Source organism: Topomyia yanbarensis, chromosome 1 (assembly GCF_030247195.1).
Source record: "Topomyia yanbarensis strain Yona2022 chromosome 1, ASM3024719v1, whole genome shotgun sequence".
In the NCBI taxonomy this organism is placed as follows: Eukaryota; Metazoa; Arthropoda; class Insecta; order Diptera; family Culicidae; genus Topomyia; species Topomyia yanbarensis.
Genome location: NC_080670.1, coordinates 63601311 through 63623782, shown reverse-complemented (window position 1 = coordinate 63623782; position 22472 = coordinate 63601311). Strand labels below are relative to the sequence as shown.

Below are 22472 nucleotides of genomic sequence, written 5' to 3'. Positions count from 1 at the left end.
TGCAGCAGCTGTGTGACAATTTACAAGCAGCAAATCTACAGAGCCATCTGTCCAACCCAACACTCCTGGAAGAGTTAGTGGATAAGCTGCCGGCTGCAATTAAGCTAAACTGGGTAAGTTTTAAGCGAGGCTATCCTGAACCATCACTGAAGGAGTTTGCCCAATTTATGGAGACTGGTCGCAGATGCTAATGAAGTTACGACTCTAGTACAGCCGAAAGCGGAAACTTCAAAATACGAGAAGGTAAAGCAACAGGAAAAGGGACATTTTTACACCCATGTCGAAACCAACACTTTGAAGAAAGATAGCGGCGAGAGACAACCCTGTCCAATTTGCGGAAGAGTGGACCATCGAGTGCGAAATTGTGTGAAGTTCCAGCAGATGAGTCTCGAAGAAAGACTGAAAGCTGCTGCACGATGGAAACTATGTGAAATTTGTCTTTTCGACCATGGTCAATGGAGGTGTAAGTCGAAGTTTCGATGCAACGTTGGTAGCTGTCGCCTTCCGCACCATCCACTGCTTCATAGAGCATTTCGCGCCGAATGCCACACACATGATCGAACGCAGAGGGCCGTGATGTTCAGAGTAGTACCGGTGACACTGTTTCACGGAATACGTCGTTTAGATACCTTCGCTTTTCTTGACGAAGGCTCTTCGCTTACGTTGATCGAAGAAAGTACTGCGTGCAGTCTTGGGCTTGAAGGTCATCCAGAGCCATTGCACAGTGGTCCAGATCGCTAATTTAGGAGGAATTTTTACTTTCTGACAAACCTGTATAATTTAGCCGTATCATGTCTTAGGATGAATTTGTGTACTTTAGAAGATGCTTCTTTTTATTGGAATAGTTATTAGGGTGGTTCTAATTTATCTAAAATACGAAAATAAACTTTTTACTGATGAAAGATAGAGCTCCACAGTCTTCCACAAAGTTGTAAAGTAACTTATTTTGAATAAATTTGTTGAACATATTAAAGCTCTATCTCTTTTAGTTTTTGTTATACAAGAAATTTAAAAAAAAAGATTAGGGTGTTCCTGAAAAAAACGTTTTTTTAGTATAACTTTCGTATCTTTTACTTTTTGTTAACACAACCTTTGAACAGCTTATTGAAAACTTCAAGCCGAGTATTTTTCTCCAAGACACCGAAGGTCTAACTTTTTTCTTTAAAAAGTTATGGACACTTTTCGTTAAAAAATAGCCTATTTCAAGGCTCAATATCGCTGATGCGGGCACCTAAAATTGAATTCTGTTTCCACCACATGAAAGACCATACTTATTAGTATATTTGAGCAAAAATTGGCGAATACGATATTTTTTTAAAAGCAAGTTTTGCATAAGTGAAACGACTGTCAAAAAAGGTTTCTGATTTTATTCGTTTTAAATAAAACTAGTAAATATGGATATTAGTCGAAGAGAGTTGGCGAATTTGCTTATTGCTGGTAAAAAGACAGATGAACTGCTTAAGTTCATTACAAGTAGTAATCCAAATGTAAAATTGAGACTTGTTAGTGCTCGGAAAAAAATAAAAATCTTCATGTTGGAATTTAGAAGGTTGTGGATTCGGAGAAAGCGCACGCAAATTCGGTTTGAGCTGGAAAATTTTGTGTGGCTTGAAGGAAAGCTAAGATTCGAAGTCGAAGGTAAAGGTAAAGGCCGAAAGAGGAAACCATTTTCCGAAATATGTCGCAGAGCCAAAATAAAAAGATTAGGAAAGTTGCGCGATAAGTATTCCACGGAAGAACTTGGTTTAGCGTCAGCCGTCAACGCTAATTCTACTGGTTTCCGTTTAGTTGGCAGACAAATCGAACGATTGTCGAAAAGTCCCGTCAGATCTACCGTAGAGAATTTAGGATCTATGGCTGTCCCGATTGCAGAAGCGTTTACTGCGGAGGAGGCACTTAGATTTATTTGTGAAAATGATTTTTCTAAGGCGCACTACCAAAACATACGCAGCTCAGTTATGCAGAAGGGTTTGGACATTTATCCCGCGTATAATAAAATAGTAGAAGAAAAGAAACTATGCTATCCGATCGGTATGTACTATTCTCAAAGATTCGTCCCTGAATCAACAATTTTTTTCAGGAATTTCTGTTCAGCCTTCTTGTGCGTATGTTCCCCTTCAAGCTCTTGTTAACCATACCGTGGAACGACTCATCTCGTTTCTGAATATTGGAGTTCTACCACTGCATCCTGAGGATAATACGTTTGTTATCTTTAAGTGGGGCTGCGATGGAAGCAGCAACCATTCCCGGTAGGCAACATTATTTTTCTTCTAAACTTTGACTGACAGTCTCTTTTCCACTTGAACATAGATACAAGCAAATGTGCGTTGACGAAGATGAAAATGGAGAACTATTCGAGTATAACGATTCGCATATATTTGCTCTATCTATAGTACCTTTACGTGTAGTTAGTCGCCGGAAAGATGAGTCAAGAGATTGCATTCTTTGGAATAATGATTTTCCATCTTCAGTATCCCTGTGCCGACCAGTAAAATTAATTTTCAAGAAGGAAAATCCTGAACTAACAAAGGATGAAGTTGCAGCGATGAACAAGCAAATCGATGAATTAGTCCCGACTATAGTAAATGTTAAGTAGGTAGTGAATGACGTAACAGGTACACCGTCTCAAGCGTGTTATATATGCAAACGCTCCGGAAAGCGATTGAATGATCCTTTACTGGAAGCCAGCGATCCACCGGATAGTTTATATGTTTTTTCACCTTTACATGCATTAATACGAGCAATGGAGTTACTATTGAATATTGCTTACCGTTTAGCTCTAGCAAAACCGCGTTGGCGCGTAGGCAAAAATACCAGCGAGCTTAAGGAACGACAAATAAAAATTCGACAAGCGTTACGTGACCGTTTAGGTCTTCGTATTAGCGAACCTTTGCCAGGTGGCGGAAATTCTAACGATGGTAACACAGCTCGAAAATTTTTCAGAAACCGAGATGTCGTTGCAGAAGAAACCGGGTTGGACGAAATGTTGCTAGAACGTATGTATGTGCTATTAACAATCATCAACAGCAAATTGGGAATTAACGCGGATGCTTACCGGAGTTACGCCGAAGATACACGATTGCTTTATGTACGCCTGTATGGTTGGTACGCTCTCTCACCAACCGTGCATAAACTCCTGGTCCATGGAGGAAGCATTATTCAACATAACATGCTGCCAGTAGGTATGTGCAGTGAAGAAGTTCAAGAAACCAGGAATAAAAGTATTCGCAGATTCCGAGAATTCCACGCACGCAAATTCGATCGACTCGTCAATCTTGATGACGTTTTCAAGAGACTTCTTGTTTCATCAGATCCTATAATTTCTCTTAAATGTAAACGTCGAATTCAACGAGCACCGCTGGATATACCTGAAAATGCAATGCATCTACTTTTGAATTAATTGGCATTGAATAAATTCTCCTTATATAAATCATAAATTGTTGTCATAGCCAAATTATTTTTAATGAACACATTCTGTATTGTTGATATGTAAGCAAAACAGAAAAGGAAATACAAAGGCTTTAGGCAATTTCTTTTATGTCGCTATGCGATAAAATTTAAAACTTTGGTTAGTAAATTTAAAATTACATGCTTAAAAAAAATAATATTTTCCAATTTTTGCTCAAATATACTTAAAAGTATGTTCTTTTCTATGGTTCAATCCGAACTTACTTTTATTTGCCCCAATCAGAGATAATGACATTTGAAAAAGGGCTATTTATGAGCGAAAAGTTTCCATAACTTTTGAAAGTATAAAGTTAGACTTTCAGAGTTATGAAAAAACGTGGATTGAAGTTTTCTAAAAGCTGTTCAAAGGTTGTTTTAACAAAATATAAAATTTCTTTCGAACATTAACAAGTCTCAATTTTACATTTGGATTACTACTTGTAATGAACTTAAGCAGTTCATCTGTCTTTTTACCAGCAATAAGCAAATTCGCCAACTCTCTTCGACTAATATCCATATTTACTAGTTTTATTTAAAACGAATAAAATCAGAAACCTTTTTTGACAGTCGTTTCACTTATGCAAAGCTTGCTGCGATGAGAGAATGATATTTGAAAGTGGCTTTTTTCATAATACAACGATATGTGTGTAAATGCTTTAATGCGTTGAACCTGCAAAACTACAAACTTTAAATCTAAATTGCAAATTTTAAAAAAATATCGTATTCGCCAATTTTTGCTCAAATATACTAATAAGTATGGTCTTTCATGTGGTGGAAACAGAATTCAATTTTAGGTGCCCGCATCAGCGATATTGAGCCTTGAAATAGGCTATTTTTTTAACGAAAAGTGTCCATAACTTTTTTAAAAAAAAAGTTAGACCTTCGGTGTCTTGGAGAAAAATACTCGGCTTGAAGTTTTCAATAAGCTGTTCAAAGGTTGTGTTAACAAAAAGTAAAAGATACGAAAGTTATACTAAAAAAACGTTTTTTTCAGGAACACCCTAATCTTTTTTTTTAAATTTCTTGTATAACAAAAACTAAAAGAGATAGAGCTTTAATATGTTCAACAAATTTATTCAAAATAAGTTACTTTACAACTTTGTGGAAGACTGTGGAGCTCTATCTTTCATCAGTAAAAAGTTTATTTTCGTATTTTAGATAAATTAGAACCACCCTAATAACTATTCCAATAAAAAGAAGCATCTTCTAAAGTACACAAATTCATCCTAAGACATGATACGGCTAAATTATACAGGTTTGTCAGAAAGTAAAAATTCCTCCTAAATTAGCGATCTGGACCACTGTGCATTGGAGTGGACTTCGCACATAGTGCGGAGCGAAAGAAACTCGAGGCGGGTCAACGTAGAGATCGCAGCGAGAGGTCAGCAGCAGCGTTACGCTCTGGAGGCGGCGCATACCATCAACGATCTAAACCTTCCGAAACAAAGTCTTTCGTGCAAAGAATTACGTGGTCGCTACGCTCACCTACGGAATATTTCGGTTTCGTCGTACTCTGAAGCAGAACCGAAGGTGTTAATCGGATTGCAAAATTTGGAACTATTTGCTCCCCTGGAAAGTCGGGTGGGTCAACCTGGCGACCCAATCGCAGTACGCAGTGTTTTGGGTTGGGCTGTGTACGGACCGAAAGGTATAGAAGCGAAAGCCCATCATTTCATAAATCATCACCAGAGTGAATGCAAAGTCGATAGGGAACTGAATGAGATGGTCCGTCAAAGATTTATCTTGGAGGATGTCGGAGTTTCTCCAGCATCGCTACCGGAGCCCGCAGAGGTGAAGAGAGCACGAGACATTCTAAGAGTGACAACAAGGCGTGCAAACGACAGATTCGAAACAGGTCTCCTCTGGAAGTTCGACGATGTTTGCTTTCCCGACAGCCTGCCGATGGCCCTCCGAAGAATGAAGAGTCTAGAAACGAATCTCGAGACCCTGAACTTAAAGGTAATGTTCATAAGCAAATGAGGGAGTATGTGCAGAAACAATACGCACACAAAGCAACGGCAAAGGAACTTGCCGAAGCTGATCCTGCAAGAGTTTGGTACCTTCCGCTGAATGTTGTGTCCCATCAACGAAAGACAAACAAGAAGCGACTCGTTTGGGACGCTGCTGCAGAAGTCAACGGAGTTTCACTAAACTCTCAACTACTAAAGGGCCCAGACCTCAAGTCGCTTCCCTCCGTAATTTGCAAGTTTCGCGAACGCCGTGTTGGGTTTGGGGGAGATATCAGGGAGATGTTTCACCAAATACAAATCAGATCGGTGGACAAACACTCCCAGCGATTTCTTTTCCGCTTTAACCCAAATCAACCCCCCGATATCTACGTAATGGATGTCGCAACCTTTGGGGCAACATGCTCGCCGTGTTCCGCCCAACACATCATGAAGAGGAATGCTGAAGATTTTGTCGCACAGTTCCCAGAAGCAGTAACGGCCATTGTGGAAAAAACATACATGGACGATTATTACGACAGCACTGATACACTGGAAGAGGCGATCATTCGAACATCGCAGGTAAGAGTCATTCACAGGCACGCCGGTTTTGTAATGAGGAACTGGGTGAGCAGTAGTCCTAAGGTCCTGCGGGGACTTGGAGAAAGTATCGATCAAAATCCCCTTTCATTCGTCGGTAACAAAGACGAACACTGGGAAAGAGTTCTGGGAATGATGTGGGATCCGATCGAGGACATGTTTGTTTTCTCTGCGAATCTGAATGGAGAATTGGCCCCGTATGTTACCGGTAAGGGAAGGCCAACGAAACGGATGGCTCTGCGCTGCGTGATGAGTTTGTATGACCCATTGGGACTGCTCGCGCCGTACCTTATACACGGACGAATGCTAATCCAAGATATTTGGCGTTCTGGAGTGGCGTGGGACGAAGAAATACTTGAAGATAACTTCGAAAAGTGGAAACGTTGGGTAACCCTATTGCAAGGGATCGACAAACTAAAAATTCCTCGATTTTATTTCGGCTATGATATACACCCTGAAGCCTACGACACGTTGCAGCTCCATGTGTTTACCGACGCCAGCGAAGCAGGGTATGGATGTGCAGCATATTTCCGGATCATCGACCGTGGAGAAGTATGGTGTACCCTAGTTACGGCGAAAAGCAAAGTAGCGCCGCTTAAGTACCAATCGATCCCCCGCATGGAACTCCAGGCTGCTGTGCTTGGGGCACGGCTAATGCAAAATGTCTGCGATAGTCACACGGTGAAAATTGCCAATCGGTTCTTGTGGACGGACTCAACAACAGTCCTTTCGTGGATTCGTTCGGATCAGAAGAGATACACGCAGTATATAGCTCATCGAGTGGGAGAAATCCAGTCGCTAACAGATCCTGATATGTGGCGTTGGGTACCATCAAAGGAGAACGTAGCGGATGTACTAACAAAGTGGGGAAGAGACACAGAACCAAATTCAAGCGGTAGGTGGTTCAAGGGGCCGTCAATCATCCAACGACTGCAAAAAGGATTGGCCCGTGCAGGAGACGGTCCCCGCCAACACTAAAGAAGAACTTCGAGCTCGGTTTCTTTTGCACCACATATCGACACCGGAACAGCTGGTTGACGTAAGTCGATTTTCCAAATGGAATGTTTTGGTTCGCACAATCGCCCTAGTGTTACGGTTCATTTCTAACTGTCGCTTACGTATGAAGGGATTACCAGCAGAAACAATCACTGCTGTACTTTCTCAAAAGTGGGGCGTGACAACATCGGTGCCGACTGTGAAAATTCCGTTGCGGCAAAACGAATATCTCAAGGCGGAGCAGTGGTTGTGGCGCATCGCTCAGAGTGAATGTTATCCTGATGAAGTTAAGATTTTGATGTATAACCGAGACCTACCATTGGAACAATGGAAGCGAATTGAAACATCCAGTCCCATCTACAAAGACTCTCCGTTCGTTGATGAATACGGAGTGCTGCGAGTTGAGGGAAGGACTGCTGAAGCTGACTACGTGCCATTCGATGCGCGATTTCCAGTCATACTACCAAAAGACCATCTGATTACTCTGCGAATTGTCGAGCATTATCACCGTATATGTGGGCACAAGAATAGAGAGACGGTTGTGAACGAAATGCGCCAGCGGTATCATATTTCCCATCTTCGCTCTGTAATTGATAAAATTATCAAACAATGTCAATGGTGTAAAGTAAAAGGGTGTAAACCACGGTTTCCTCGAATTGCACCCCTTCCCAAGCAGCGACTGATATCACACGTACGGCCATTCAGCTTTGTAGGCATGGATTATATGGGCCCTTTGGAAGTTACGGTTGGTAGACGCAAGGAGAAAAGATACGTCGTCGTGTTTACCTGCCTGGTCGTACGAGCAATTCACCTGGAGGTTTCGTTCAACTTGTCGACCGATTCGTGTATTATGGCAATCAGACGTTTCGTGCGGAGGAGAGGTTCACCAGTGGAGATATTTTCCGACAACGGCACTAATTTTGTAGGTGCCAGTCGCGAACTGAGAGAGCAGAGTAGACAGATAAACGAGAAGTGTGCGGAAACATTCACGGATGCCCGAACGAGTTGGTCTTTCAACCCACCTTCTGCACCACACATGGGTGGCGCGTGGGAGCGCATGGTTCGTAGCGTGAAAGAAGGCATGGTGGCTATTAATGACGGCCGTAAATTGAACGACGAAATTTTGCTGACTGTATTAGGAGAAGTCGAAGGATTCATCAACGCGCGACCACTCACCTACATGCCTCAAGAATCCGCAGATTATGAGGCGCTCACCCCTAACCACTTCTTGCTGGGTAACTCGTCCAGTGCTCATGAAGCGTCGAAATTGCCAACTAATCTCGGTGAAGCCCTCAGAAGCAGCTACAAGCGGTCACAGTACATAGCAGATGCAGTATGGGATCGATGGCTCAAGGAGTACTTTCCTACAATCAACAAGCGTTCGAAATGGTTGGACGAATCGAAACCGGTGCAGGTTGGCGACTTAGTCTACGTCGCTGAAGGCAGCAGAAGGACATGGGTACGAGGAAGGATCGAGGAGGTGATGTTTTCGAAAGACGGCAGAGTGCGACAGGTACTGGCGGTGAACCTGGAAGAGAAGTAGTGGAGGACCTCCAGGATTCACGGGGCGGGGGATGTTCTGGCAGCACTGTGTCACTTGCCAGATTGACATTCGATCGCCAGGACCCTGAACACCAATCGACGTGAAGTTTGCCGATGTGACAGATGTCAATGCAGCGAAAACCCAAGTCGAGAGGTGCTAAAACGTCAAAGCGACAGGAAACCAATTGTGGATTTGTTCGGATATGGAGAGGACTGTTCGTGCTAAAAGGAAACTAAATGTAAGAATTAATATTGAATTATATGTAACATTATTATTGAAATTACACCATTTTCTAGTTTTGAGCTGTTGCTAAAATCGGCACTGCTGCAAGAACCTTTTTTAGTCCGAACACCCGAACAGTAACTTTAATAAAAACACTGCAGTCAGTTTTGGAATATTTTGACAGCAATTTGTTTAGGAAGTCTGTCTCTTGAATTCCTGTGCAATCATTTTGTAAAGCGTTCTCAAATTGCCCCGCGATGGAAAAAAGTGGAAAATTATTTTTGCACAAAAGAAATTAAAACTCCACAAAATCGGGTATGAAGATATCATATCCTCCCTCAACCACCCAGTTCTAAATGGGTATGGTTATAAATCACCATCCAGGAAAAGCAGGAAAGAATTGTTAGCGATTTCATTTTTAGATTTAGAAATTTGATGTCCTGGAAACATTTAGGGTGGTACTAAAAAATCAAAAATTGTTACAAATTCTAGTTGAGATCGAACGATACATTGCTCTAGAGTGATGAACCAGCTTTTTGAAGATGCCAAGTGTGTATCTCATATTATTCTCATTTAAAAGCGATTTCCATAACGTAACATACACGATTCGAAAAAATATAGAATGACCATACGTAACGGATTGTAGATTATACGAATTAAAGCAACGATAAGTTGATGTGAATTAAATGTATGATATTCTGGGATTTAAATTATCATTTATTGATTATACAATATATACTTAACTGTTATGTGTCCAACAAAAAAAACACCTTTAACAGGCCAATCCGGGTACCCACGAATTAAAATGCCCATAACTATGGCTTCCTTTATCCGATTTGGACACTTTTAGATTTTTTGGATTCAGGAACTCGTCTACTTTTTGATTTGTAAATTGAACCGGATGAATGGATCTGGTGCTTGGTAATCCGGATTTTCCGGGGTAATGTTCCAGTACTAGGGTACGTAAATTTTAATAATGTCGTAGCAATATGAGTATCAAAACTCTTCAAATTGTCTCGGAAGTCTGTTATTTATTGTTACGGGACCCTACGACAATTTAAAAAATGGATTTGGAATGGAATGGCCACTCACGGCCCCACGGGAACCTGCTCCGGAATGTCCGTTCCGGGGTCAAATCACCAAATGGTTCCAAAACCACGAGATACAGCCTACTGATGCAATTCCAAAAATTTTGATACCCATATTGCTAGTATTCCATTGAAGTTCACAAATAGTATCCCAGTACTGGAACCTGCTTCCGGAAATTTGGATTCCCGGGAACCGTATAAAGTGACCCGATTCATTTTTACCATGTCCAAAAGCGGATGAGTTCCTGAATCCAAAACACCCAAAAGAATCAAAATCGGTTGGAAATTACCTTAGTTATTGGCACTTCAGTTTTGTGTCGGCCTGTTACGTAGTAAAAAAAATCAGGAGCCCCTCCTAACTCCCCCCTTACTATATCAACAATATTATTAATCCAAAAGCTTGACTTAGTGAAGTTCTAAGATGTCACAAAGTTTCAATTTCCAGCTACGGATAAAACATAGAAATTTCATTAATTGAAACCTAAAAAGGTACCCGGGTACCGCGTCGGATACATAACGGTTAATTCTTTTTCACAGACGACAGACTTTTGCCATTTTCATGAAAATTTAAGATTTTTGAAAAAATTGTGATTTTTCACAGATTTTTTGGAAATTTAACACAGATTTGCACAGATATTTTTTTCTGCTTTAGTCATCACAGATGGTAAAGAATTTGTTTTTGTCCGAAACACAGAGTTCAATGTGGCATCCTTTTTTTAATCTAAATATTAATTTGAAACGGCTCAATGCGTTAGCACAACTGAGCCGTGCGTCTTTTATTTGTTTCACAATAAGTAAAAATAAAAAAAGGAATTAAGAATGTCTATCTGCCAGATCTTGTTGACGCAGTTTACTGCTGCTTGTTGAGATTTTTTCCTTGGCGGTGAAGCCGCTTGGGGGTCATTCAGTCTGCCTTCTCTCGCGTTATCGTTCCCGTCCATGTCGTCATCGGTACTGCTTTCTTGCAGTTCACGATCAGAGATTCTTATTTGTTTCTTGTTCTTACGGGTCGCTGTTGTATATCCGTCTTCATCGGTATTTGCTTCTTTATTGGCGATGCTAGTTGTTGGTTTGAGAGCGGTTGTCGTGGTCGTTGTACCTGCATTATTGGTTAATTGGATCGTTGTTTTTTGGTTTATCTGAAGGTGTCGGTGGCTGCTTGTTAGGCTTGTTGGTTGTAGTAGATGAGTTTTGACTAGTTGATTCGGCGCATGTTTTTCCGTAGTAGGCTGTATGGTTACAGAATTGGCATGTTGGGGTCTGCCTGGGATATGTGATTAGCGTTGTTTGCTTATAGGTCACGCCATCCTTCGATGATTTGCATTCGATAGTCATGTAAGAAGGTATTAGTTTAGTCACTCGCATCCTCACAATACGAACGCCGTTGGGAATGCCAGTGAAAAAAATTCTCCAGGTGTCATTAGTAAAAGATTCTACTTCTTCATATTGCGACATGAACCGTTTGATGAAATCTTCCTTCGTGCGCGGGGCCAAATCATGGATACGCACGTCCACCATGTCGTTTTCCATATGCACAGGGATCTTGATTCTGGTGTTATTAAATTCTGGATTCTGGTGTTATTAAATTCGACGTAGCATGGTGTTCTTTGCAATGAAGTTTTCTGCCTGTGCTAAGCTTCTAAACGTGATCAAAACACAGTTTTTACGTGATGTAGCTGAATGTACGTTACTTCAGCGAGATTAAGCTCCATTTTCACTTTAACTAATTGTTCCACTTCCTGAACTGTGGGTATAACACGAGTTTTATTAAAGTTGATCGAAATCGTGTTATTCCGTAGCACAGGCACTTTTGTTTCATTTGGCAAACTCATTTCACTCCGAAGCCGGGGGCAACGATACAATTTGTATGTGCACTGATATAGAACAATAGCTAGCTTGATTCGATGCCTATAGCCTGTTATAGTGTAGCGATTTTTTTTTGCTTCTGCTTTGTGCGACGTCAGAAGATAGACTGTATGTGGCATCCCTGTTTTATAGTTAGTAGTGCGATTCCCCATATATTTTGGGTTTAAGCTTCAGAATATTTTGCTATTAAGAGTATGAGTGTGTCAGTGATATTCTTATGAAACACATAATTTATATTTTATAGTTATTATTTACATTAAAATAAAGTTTGGCGTGTTGTAATTGCATGCAGACTATTTATCCTTTTACAATAAAAGTGTCTTTTTGTGTATACAACTGACGAAGTTATGTTTACACAATAAACTCATCCCCGTGGGGAGCCGTTTAGGTGCTGATTCCCTGAGCCATTTAGCTCATGTTTCCGTGAGTCAATCAGCTCCGGTTACCGGTGTTTGTTTCGTGAGCCAAATAGCTCCCCTTTTCCCCACGTTTCTATCGGGTAGTCCACGGCGCCAAATCTACCCTATTGTGAATTCCCCGGCGGTAGATTACTCCCGATTCCGATGCACGTTTCTGTGAGCCATTAAGCTCCCCGATTCGTCTACTCGGTCTAGTCCTCGGCGGACCTATCCTACTCAACGGCCAGCCAATAGGTGCTGAGGTCCATCCAGCGATTCCGTGTGGAGCGTAGCTTCCGGTTCACTGGCGCCCCAACGACCCACTTCTGGCTATTCGACGCGGTCTACTCGGTCTAATCCCCGGCGCTGGATCTTGCCTACTCACGAGCTATCCGGTAGAGTGTGGGGGTCGGTCCGACGATTCCGGTGAAGCCTGACGTCCGGCTCGCTGGCGCCCCGACGACCCGAGCCCGGTGCTACATGGCGTCCTACTCAACTGGTCCCCAGCGGTGGACCCAGTCTACACCGTCGGTGAGTTTCCCGGCGGCGAAATTTCTTCCGAAACCCTATTTATGGTTCCACTGCGGCGTTCTAACCAATGACGTTACTTTTTTGGTCCCTTCGCCACTTCCTTTGCAGCTCGGAGAGTATACTTGTAACCACTCTGTTAACAGCGTTCCAGATATGCTCGTCGCGGCACATCTCTTTGACGTTATTGTCCACTGTTATATCAGGCATACCCCTTCGGACTTCTTCGAATCTGGGGCATTCGAAGACCACGTGTTCCGGTGTCTCTTGCACGTTCACACACTCCGGGCAAAGGGGTGACGAAGCGTGTCCAAACCGATGTAGGTATTTCCGGAAGCAACCATGCCCAGACAAAAACTGCGTTAAATGAAAGTTCACCTCTCAATGCTTCCTATGTACCTATGTAGACACATTTGGGATGAGTCGGTGGGTCCACCTTCCTTTCTCCACGTTATCCCACTCTTGCTGCCACTTAGCTAACGAGTTCAATCGAACCAGTTTCCTTGCACGTTCATTTCTCTGCAGGTAGCATTCTACGTCCTCAGCCAGAGTGATGTGGATGGGAATCGTCCCGGCAATTACGCATACCGTCTCCAACGATATCGTTCTGTACACACTCGCGACACGAACAGCCATTAGGCGAAAAGTGCGTGTCAACTTCGTCCGGTTCCGCCTTGAGTTCAGCGCAGGAGCCCAGGCCGGTACGCTATACCTCAGTATTGAGGATGAGACGGTACGCTATACCTCAGTATTGAGCAGGAGACGTCTCGTGCTGCCTCTTGCTCTTCCGTGATGTGTGTGCGTGTGCATATGTGTGTATGTATGTATGTATGTATGTATGTATGTATGTGACCATGCACATCGGTTATTCGGAGATGGCCGAACCGATTTTTTCAAACTTAGTCTTAAATGAAAAATACAACGCTCCCATATGCTGCTATTGAATTTCATTTAATTCCGACCTCCGGTTGCGGAGTTATGGGTCGAAGAGTGTAGCAAATTCACATTTTTGCCTTTCTCCTATAGAAAGGTTATGCAATCACTCTGAACATCGTCAACTTAATCCCGGGCCATCTTTATTTGAATAATATAGGTTTTCTGGATTTTGACAGAGGCGTAGTTAAGGGTATGCGGTGAGGGGTAAACACCCCCCCCCCCTCACACATCACATACCACCCCTCTCTATACCCCCCTTCCCCCATCAAGTCCCCTCCCATCAAGCCCCCCCCCCCCATTCAAATTTCCTAGTACCTCTAGAATAAACTTGAATTTGGAAATGAACACATTACGTAATAGGCAATAACCGCATTTTACAAAAACCAGTGAATAATTTAGTTTCAAATGATTTTGAGTTTGAAACTATTTCAAAATTGAAACTAATTTAAAAAAAATTAACTAGATGAATATTTGTGGCGGGGTCCGGACCTGGATCCGCCACTGGTTTCAAGTGTTTCAGCGTCGACACATAGCATCCAAAAGTTCGTGGCTGTCGATCCATTGTATGTATGTGCAAATAATGATCGTACTGAATATGTAATATACATTTCGACCATTATATTGAACATAACTAGCCATGGAATCGTAGCTTGGACAAATGAGAAAGGCACAATTGCACCACTAGGTGGATTGAAACAAGTTTTAATTATAGAGGGGTTGTTTAAAAAAGTGAATATATTTTAATGAAAAATGCATCCAGAGATAGCGACCATAATATTCCGAAAATTTCATGGAAAATTTGGGAACAGAAATGATATTTTATGTCGATATTTTGGGTGAAACTACACAGTATTCTGTTAAATACAGATTGGCAATTTTTAGACTGGCTACAATAATTATTATTATAGCAAACCAACGTTTCTTCGAACCTTTAAGGAACGTTAAGGTCTGCTATTGTTCTGCTCCAGTGGTTATAGATATTCCCATTCTAATGCGAATAAATTATCTGTGACAGCTGATTCGCATACATTATATCCGTTTATTCTATTTCAAAAATCTACTTGATCTTCGATTAACATGTAGAAAAAATGGGTTTGGTTAGATCACGGCAATAGCTAAATTGGATAAAGCGGAAAACAATCTTCTTTGAGAATTATATGAATGCGGATGATAATTCTAAAGTTTTACATACATACATACATCCCTTATATAAATGCGAATGATCCAAAGTTTTACATACACACATATATCCCTACTTTGTAAAAAAAAAAAGATTAACCAATTACCATTTTTGGTATGATTCAGCTATGGTTTTCGGGATGAATATGAAACTTGATCAATATAATTTCAGAGTGTACAAATACCTTCTTTATCAACTCTGAAAATTAGGCTATATCGATAAAACAGATTATTATATACACTCCAATTACATTGATTAAACTTCATATTTATCCAGAAAATCTGAATCATGCCAGGAACGGTTACTGGATAACCATTTTCACAAAGTATTCTTAAAAAAGGGATCCGATTGTCGTGGGGCAACTGAATGATTTAAATCAAACAAATCAATCTGTAAATCGCAGTTTAACTTGCATTTGACAGTTTAACTTGCATTTGACTAGAACCTAAATTATTGTGCACAAAATTACGATAAACTAACGATTTAGTGAACCATTGCTCGAAAAATATGTTCGAGACATAATACATTTATGAATGGTAATGATACTTAAGGGGTTATATACAAAGTTGGCATTCAAAAAATCGAAAAAAAAATAGATTGGATATTCTGAAAGTACATACTTTTGAAAAGATCTGTGTTTCATCCAGATCGGAGCACTAGATTTTAAACTACAGCCGTTTGCAGCGCACTGATTCTTCTACGAATGAAGTGGGCACAAAAATTTAAACGCAATTATCTCGGAATGAAGTTTTTTGAAAAGCACCGTAGTGGCGAAAGTGATATCTCAAAAACTATTCATCCGAATGTCATTTTTTTTAAATTAATTGTTTGTATTTACATTCTTGTGTACTTGAACGGTTCTTTTTTCATCAACAAATTTTCGATTCTTTGCAGTGAATTTTTGTTTAAAATTTTGCCCACAACAAAACTCCATGTTTTGGTCAACATGTTTTTTTGCAAGAAATTTTTTTTATTGGTAAACCGATCCGTTCAAGTACACCACAATACATTTTTCTTCATTAATCTTTTTAGTTTTTGGATTTCAGTTGAGCGGTTCAGCTGGGAGACCGTTCACCGCAAGTCTCTGCCAAAAAAACATGCTTCGGGGGATGGGCCATAATGAATACTGTACCGTACCATGCACTGCAAATTAAGCATCAGATTCACGACCTGATCATTTAACACACGCAAATATGCAAATGGACAAAAAAAATCGAATTTATGCATTCGAAGTTACATGTACGCTAGCACACGCGGCATACAAACGCCTACGCGATCCAACAAGTTAACATACAAACGCTCGAGCCCTTCGCCATGACACACAAACGTGGACACGCAATCGTAATCATCCACTTATAATTTGATCAACGCGGTCGCGGTCGTGAACAAATAAACGCTCATTTGCATGCTTTCGTGACTGGTTCTAACAAGAAACTCTAAAATGCATGAAGCTGCCCACTTTTCTCATGTATGAATCCCCCAGGATTCCGTTCAATCAAAATAGATTAGGTTATTATCAAAACCAAACTAGAGAATAGTGTAAAGTTTGCCAAGGATGCTATTGCAATAACCAGATACTAGAAAAAACAGCCGGTAAGCTTGACAATCCGTACATAAGTTGATGGCATCTTGATCAGAAGATCATAACATAACTCTATCAAAACTAGATATCACGTTGATCATTGTAATAGTTTCTGTTATTTTAGATATTAATAAGACCTGATTGACAGCACATTTTGTTACGAAAATTGCATTCTATTATAATCTTGATCTTTCATTTGTAAAGGAATCAACCCCAAAATTCGAAATTTTATTCGAGAGGAATAAAAATTGTTGAAGCCATATTTCATCAATAAATACGTAAGATTTGCTTACATCTCATTCTAAAACTAACACATTCTGATATACTTTTGATTGAAGATTTGTAAAGGAATCAACCCCAAAATTCGAAATTTTATTCGAGAGGAGAAAAAATTGTTGAAGCCTATTGTATCTTTAAACTACAATAAATACGTAAGATTTGCTTACATTTCATTCTAAAACTAACGCATTCTGACATACTTTTGATTGAAGGATTCTAAGCTGGAAGAGTTTCATTAGCGCCCGTAGGTATAGTCATGATATTAATCTTTGGTAAGTTTCAATGCCTATGAAACCATTCTTTGCGTTCCCCGCCAACTACCAGCCATCTAAGACTATCCTGCTACCTACCACTTCCTGCATCCAGCTATCCATCATCGTTGTAGTCATCCAATCACTTCCTGGAGCAACTTAGCTACCGATGCTATCCAGCAAAAAGTAAGTTCCAAGATATCGTTTTGTGTATCAACTGCCTCACAACCACAACTTTAAAGACGATGGATTCACTTCCTCCTAATCGAACTGACACACAAATATCGTGCTCCTCTTGATCCACAAAATCACACCGAAAAACATGTAGTGTAACAATTTTACAATCTTTTCAGCGTATTTTTTGCAATTCGCTTCCAAGTTTCGTCCGGTACTTCGCGATCGAACCGTGACTTTCAGAACAGCACATACAACACATAAACAAAAACATCAATTCTATGTTTGGTTCTCTTCCATCACCACCCGACGAAACGCGGCCCCACTAATCGAAAGTGAAGCAGAAGAGGAAAAGCGAAAATTCACTTTTATTCTCGCTATTTCGAACTTGGCAACACGAACATACCTAGAGCCAAGACGTAGAAAACAACATCAAATTGTTATTGAATTTTATGGTTCTCCGGCACTGCGTGCATCTGTTTCGAGTTCTAGACTGTTTAGTTGCTTGGAAGCAAATTTAAAAATTACTTGTGATTTTTTTTTCTGTACTGTATATTGCTTCCTTATTTGCACTAGATAGTTAGAATTTCGGTACTTCTTTCAGTCTATTTGAAAACTAAAGGCACATGAACCGGTTCTACAGAAATTGCACGGCAGTTGATTTTACAGTTTTCAATTTCCAGTATACCAATGTCACAGCCAAGTATTCTGCAAACGCAAATCTACTGACAGAATATAATCCCTTTGGGTACAAGTGCTTGGCTCGGTTCAACACGAGAACTACGCGAGCAAAGGCAGATCTGAATCGAGCGACATGAAGTCTCGTACTGAAACAGATACAATTCGCGAATTTATTTTTCATATATTCTCGCTCTTCTTAGCTTCCCTTAGCTTTGGGGCCTCGCAATCGCTTCTACAATAAACTTTTGCCGGCAGACCGCTAAATGATGCCGGCGCGATGATGACGATGATAATCATGATGGCAACTGAAAGCATATACATCTATATGGAACTGCCGCCGATGGCGCTTCTGAATGAGGAACCCGAAGTAACAAAAACAGGCATCGCGAGTCGCTTGCATGACGATGTTGTTGTTACCTACTGATACACTGCTGAGCGGCGAATACGCCGCAAACAGCTGTCAGTGTGGGTTTCGGGGAGAGGCCCCACAAAACTATATGGATATGGGGGATATAGGCGGAACCGAACGAACACTGACGCTACATATGTACGAATGGTACCCAAGCTTTCCGTTCCTACAAACGTAAAAAGTTAATTCTGTGGTAAGCTTTAATTGCTAGTTGGAAACTTCAATTCACGAAAAAGCGGCTAGTATGAATCATTAGCCGGCTTATCCTTACATAAATCTGGAAGACTTCGAAATTATTACTACAATCGTTTTCTATTTTTTATTGTTTTTTGGTGTAGCAAAAACATTAAAAATTGCATTTCTACGGTGAACATTTCCTTACATAAATATAAAGAACCCAAAAAAAAGTATAAAACTTCATTGTTCGAAAAAAATTGGATGCCCTTAGGGGAGTCTGGGGTAAATGAAAGTGAAATTGTAAATTTAGACTGCCCTACTATAGCTATCGAAATGAAATCAAAGTTCAACACGCGGAAAACCGAATTTATCATAATATCAACCAAAAAATAGAGTGCTATACACAGAAGTGAGCGACCCTAAGTTTTTTGAGTACAATTGATATCTATGTCAAACCACGCCAATCATTACCATATTTTGACCCGAGCTCCTTTTTCATAAACATTCGGAGGTTGTAGACCTACTCTTGCACTGCCCAGGATTTCGTGCTGCATTTTGTCCCGAAAAAGTTTATAAGCTTGCTGAAATTTGTCATTACATTCTCACAATACAATTTTTCGAGATGCCAAGCGATTTCTTCCCATTATTTACATTGTGTTGATGTGGAACCCGAGCAAACGAAAAGCCCGTAATACCACCACGCTCATGGTCCCAATTCACCGCCACTGCATGATGTTTTGATAATGTTTGGAATGGGTTCAACCCATGAAAATGCCATCACCATGGTCCGGAAGTTAGCATTTAAAAATCATATTCTGGTGCATCTATGGGTTTTTGAGACCATTTCATGGAGGTGTGTTGGTGTAAAATTCTTATGGGGTTGTATGGTGTTTAAACCCACGAGGATTTGCTCGAGAATGCGGCGCTTGTCAACAGAAGTGGGCCACTCCAGTAACGTCATTAGCACAGTAAAATATTTCTATGAGCTATGCAAAAGTCTTGATGACTTATTCTGAATTGTTTTTTGCCTTTCTCACATAAAGAAAGGCTTTGCAATCTCTTCAAAAATGAACTGTCCAACCGAGGCCCGGAGGACCGAGAGTCATACACCATTCGATTCTGTTCTTCAAGATCGCAAAATGTCTGTATGTCTATGTGCGTTGAATAATGTCAGTTAATTTTCTCAGAGTTGGCTGAACCGATTTGCATTAGTTTCAAATGAACGGTACAACACTTCAATAAGCTGCTATTGAATTGTTAGTTGATCCGACTTCCGGTTCCGGAGTTACGAGTCGCAGAATGCGATCACACAACAATTTCACATATAAACTGGAATCACTCAGATGCTAACGATGATGAGACAATGGGGCAATGGATGATGAGACTTACGTCAAGGCGGACTTCCGGCAGCTTCCGGGCCTACCATTCTTCACCGCCTAGCACAAGTCTGATGTTCCGGAGGAAGTAAGGAAGCAGAAAGTTTCCCAATAAATTCATGATTTGGCAAGCGATCTGCTCATGTGGCAAACGGAGTGAGCCGTTCGTTGCTACCGGGAAACCTACCTCAAGGAGTGTCTACAGAAGCGTCTGCTTCATCTGTTGAAGCAACACGAAGACCCTACGATCTTCTGGCCGTATCTAGCTTCGTGCCACTATTCAAATGGCCTGTGTTAAGCCAAAGAGGACCAAGCGCCATTTAGAGATACATACTCTAAAATCGCTATCGCATCCAACATAGCACCAGCAACAGCCACATCTAATTATTTTTGGGAACACAAATATTAAACGAAAGCAAATAAGTGGTCTTTAATTTGCCACGCTAATGATAAGTTACCTAAAAATGCATTTTAACATGAAAAATACCAGAAAAAAATTATGGCGCTCAGCTCGGTCTGGCTTAACGCAGGCCAAATGTTGTCCTGGAGTGCTACGAAGCTAGCGGGGTCACTTTCGTACACAAGGAAATGCGAATACCGAAAACCAAAGTTCTTTATGGCCAGTATTTATACAAAAAGTTATAAAATTTTCACGATCATGTTTTCAAATTGTCGCTTTTTATTTCACATTACCTTTTAAAATGAAACACATTTGTGTCAAATATTTCAAAATTTCTGCAGCTGTTCATATGCGTCTTGCAAAAATTAATTCAATCTATGCTTTTCTCATTGCGAATAGGTATGTACTAAAATATTCTGAACGTCAAAACAAAACGAATTATTTTCTTCTGTTCATGCGACTTATTTTCGAAGTTAAATTGGAGAAGTAAAATAAATTAAATCCTTATCGACAATCTTATTTATTTTGAAGTAACATGTCATTCATCTATTTTAACCACTTCCAGCTTATAGTTTACCGCCAATTTTTATCTCCAAGAATTCCTTTTAATCCAGGACTTAACGGTGGTAATAGAGAACATTTGTATTCCGGCGATCATTTTATCGAAAGCCTCGAAGGATTTCAACATTCGTCGTGTATCTTTTGCTGAAAAATGTCGACATGGCGTATGATTCTTGCGCCCGACGTATGTGAAAGGACCTATAATTTTCAAATGACGCATCATACTAAAGGGCAAAATACATTAACACTAAAAATTTCACATATTTAGTGCATACTATTTACCTATAGAGCATAGTCCTTAGACTGCATCTGCATCCTTGGTCCATTAAACCACATATTTTTCCTCAAATTGGGATTTTTTTCTCTGTTTATTTGACACGGCTCAACGCGTTAGCATAACTGAGCCGGACATCTTTTACTCTTTTACAATATGTAAAAATAAAGAATTTAACTGTATTTATTTTTTATCTTGTTGACACAGCTTGCTGCTGCGTGTTGAGGTTCTTTTCCTTGGCGGTGAAAAATTGTTCGCCGAATCTTGAGGGTCATTTGGTCTGCCTTCTTTCTCGTTGACGTACTCGTCCATATCCTCATCTGTGCTACTCGCATGCTGTTCACGATCGGTTGTTCTGGTTTGTGCTTTAATCGTATGGGTCGCTATTGTGTGTCCGTTCTCTTCTGATTTCGCTTCATTGTTGTTGTTGCTGGTTGTTGGCTTAGAGACATTAAACGCGATCGTTGTAGAATTCATGTTTGTTGCTTCTTGATCCGGAGAAGCTGGTTTTGCAGCTGTTAGTGGTTTAGCGTAAGATGGTTGTGTGCTGATTTCAGTTGGATTTGAGTTTTCCCTAACAGTTTCTACGCAAGGTTTTCCGAGGTGGAGCTTCTTCGTGCAGAACTGGCACGTAGGAATTTGCCCTGGGTACGTGACTAGTGATGTCTGTTGAATGAGAGCATCGTCCCTTCCTAACACTGTGGAGCTTAAGTAAGAGGGAATTGGCTTGGTCACACGCATTCTCACCACACGAACACCGTTAGGGATACCCGGGAAAAAATTCCTCCATGTATCATGTGTAACGGAGTCTACTTCTCCGTATTTTTGCAAGCATTTTTTAATCGCGCCGTCAGGGGTACGCGTAGCCAAATCATGGACCCGAACTTCTACAGCGCCGTTCTCGATGTATACGGGAATGCTATATTTAACATTGCCGCATTCGGCGGTGTGCTGCATGTTGTTTCGCGAGGCGAATGACTCAGCTTGGTTAATGTTGTTGAACGAAATCAGCACGCAATGTTTGATATGATGCATTTGTAGGGTTTTCACTTCAGCCAGATTGAGTTCCATCTGCACTTTTAATAACTGTTCCACTTCCCGAATGGCTGGTCTTACGGGGCATTTTGAAAAATCAACAGCAACACAGTTCGGCCGCATCTGTGTTGCTTTTTGCTGGGCACCGTCACTCATCACTAAATCGCACAGTAGGTATAGGCTATTGTTATATGGACTGCTTGTGTGATAGGCACCGATTGATTTTTAGGTAGAATAGACTGTTTCACTTGCGCGGGACGATTTTTTGCTTCTGCTCAGGGCGAGATATGAAGACAAACTGTAAATTGGGATTTGTTTTGGGTCCATGAAACTTTAACCTCGTTTTCACACTTCTAGCAGAATATCGCTGTTAGGATTGGCGAATGGTTGCCAGGGTTAAGATTTTTTTTGCTTTTGTTCAGATGAGCCATTTATTTGTTTAGTTGTGAATATATAGGTTCTATGTTACTGTTAGGTGGATAGAATCAGTAATATTCTCTCAAATATTTCGTGCGAAGAATTT

General features: G+C 40.7%; 1 protein-coding gene across 4 annotated transcripts in view; it reads right to left on the bottom strand.

Moving 5' to 3' along the window:
• LOC131677800 (steroid hormone receptor ERR2) overlaps positions 1-22472 on the bottom strand; it is a 115988-nt gene that overhangs the window by 42281 nt on the left and 51235 nt on the right. Inside the window, exon 1 of one of the 4 annotated variants that reach the window (XM_058957845.1) lies at positions 16962-17866. The exons of the other annotated variants lie outside the window; for them this stretch is intronic. Within the exon in view, the coding sequence (XP_058813828.1) occupies positions 16962-17000 (39 nt within the window). The 5' untranslated portion in view covers positions 17001-17866. Of the gene's footprint in view, positions 1-16961; positions 17867-22472 lie in introns of those variants that run through there. 4 annotated transcript variants of the gene reach the window in all.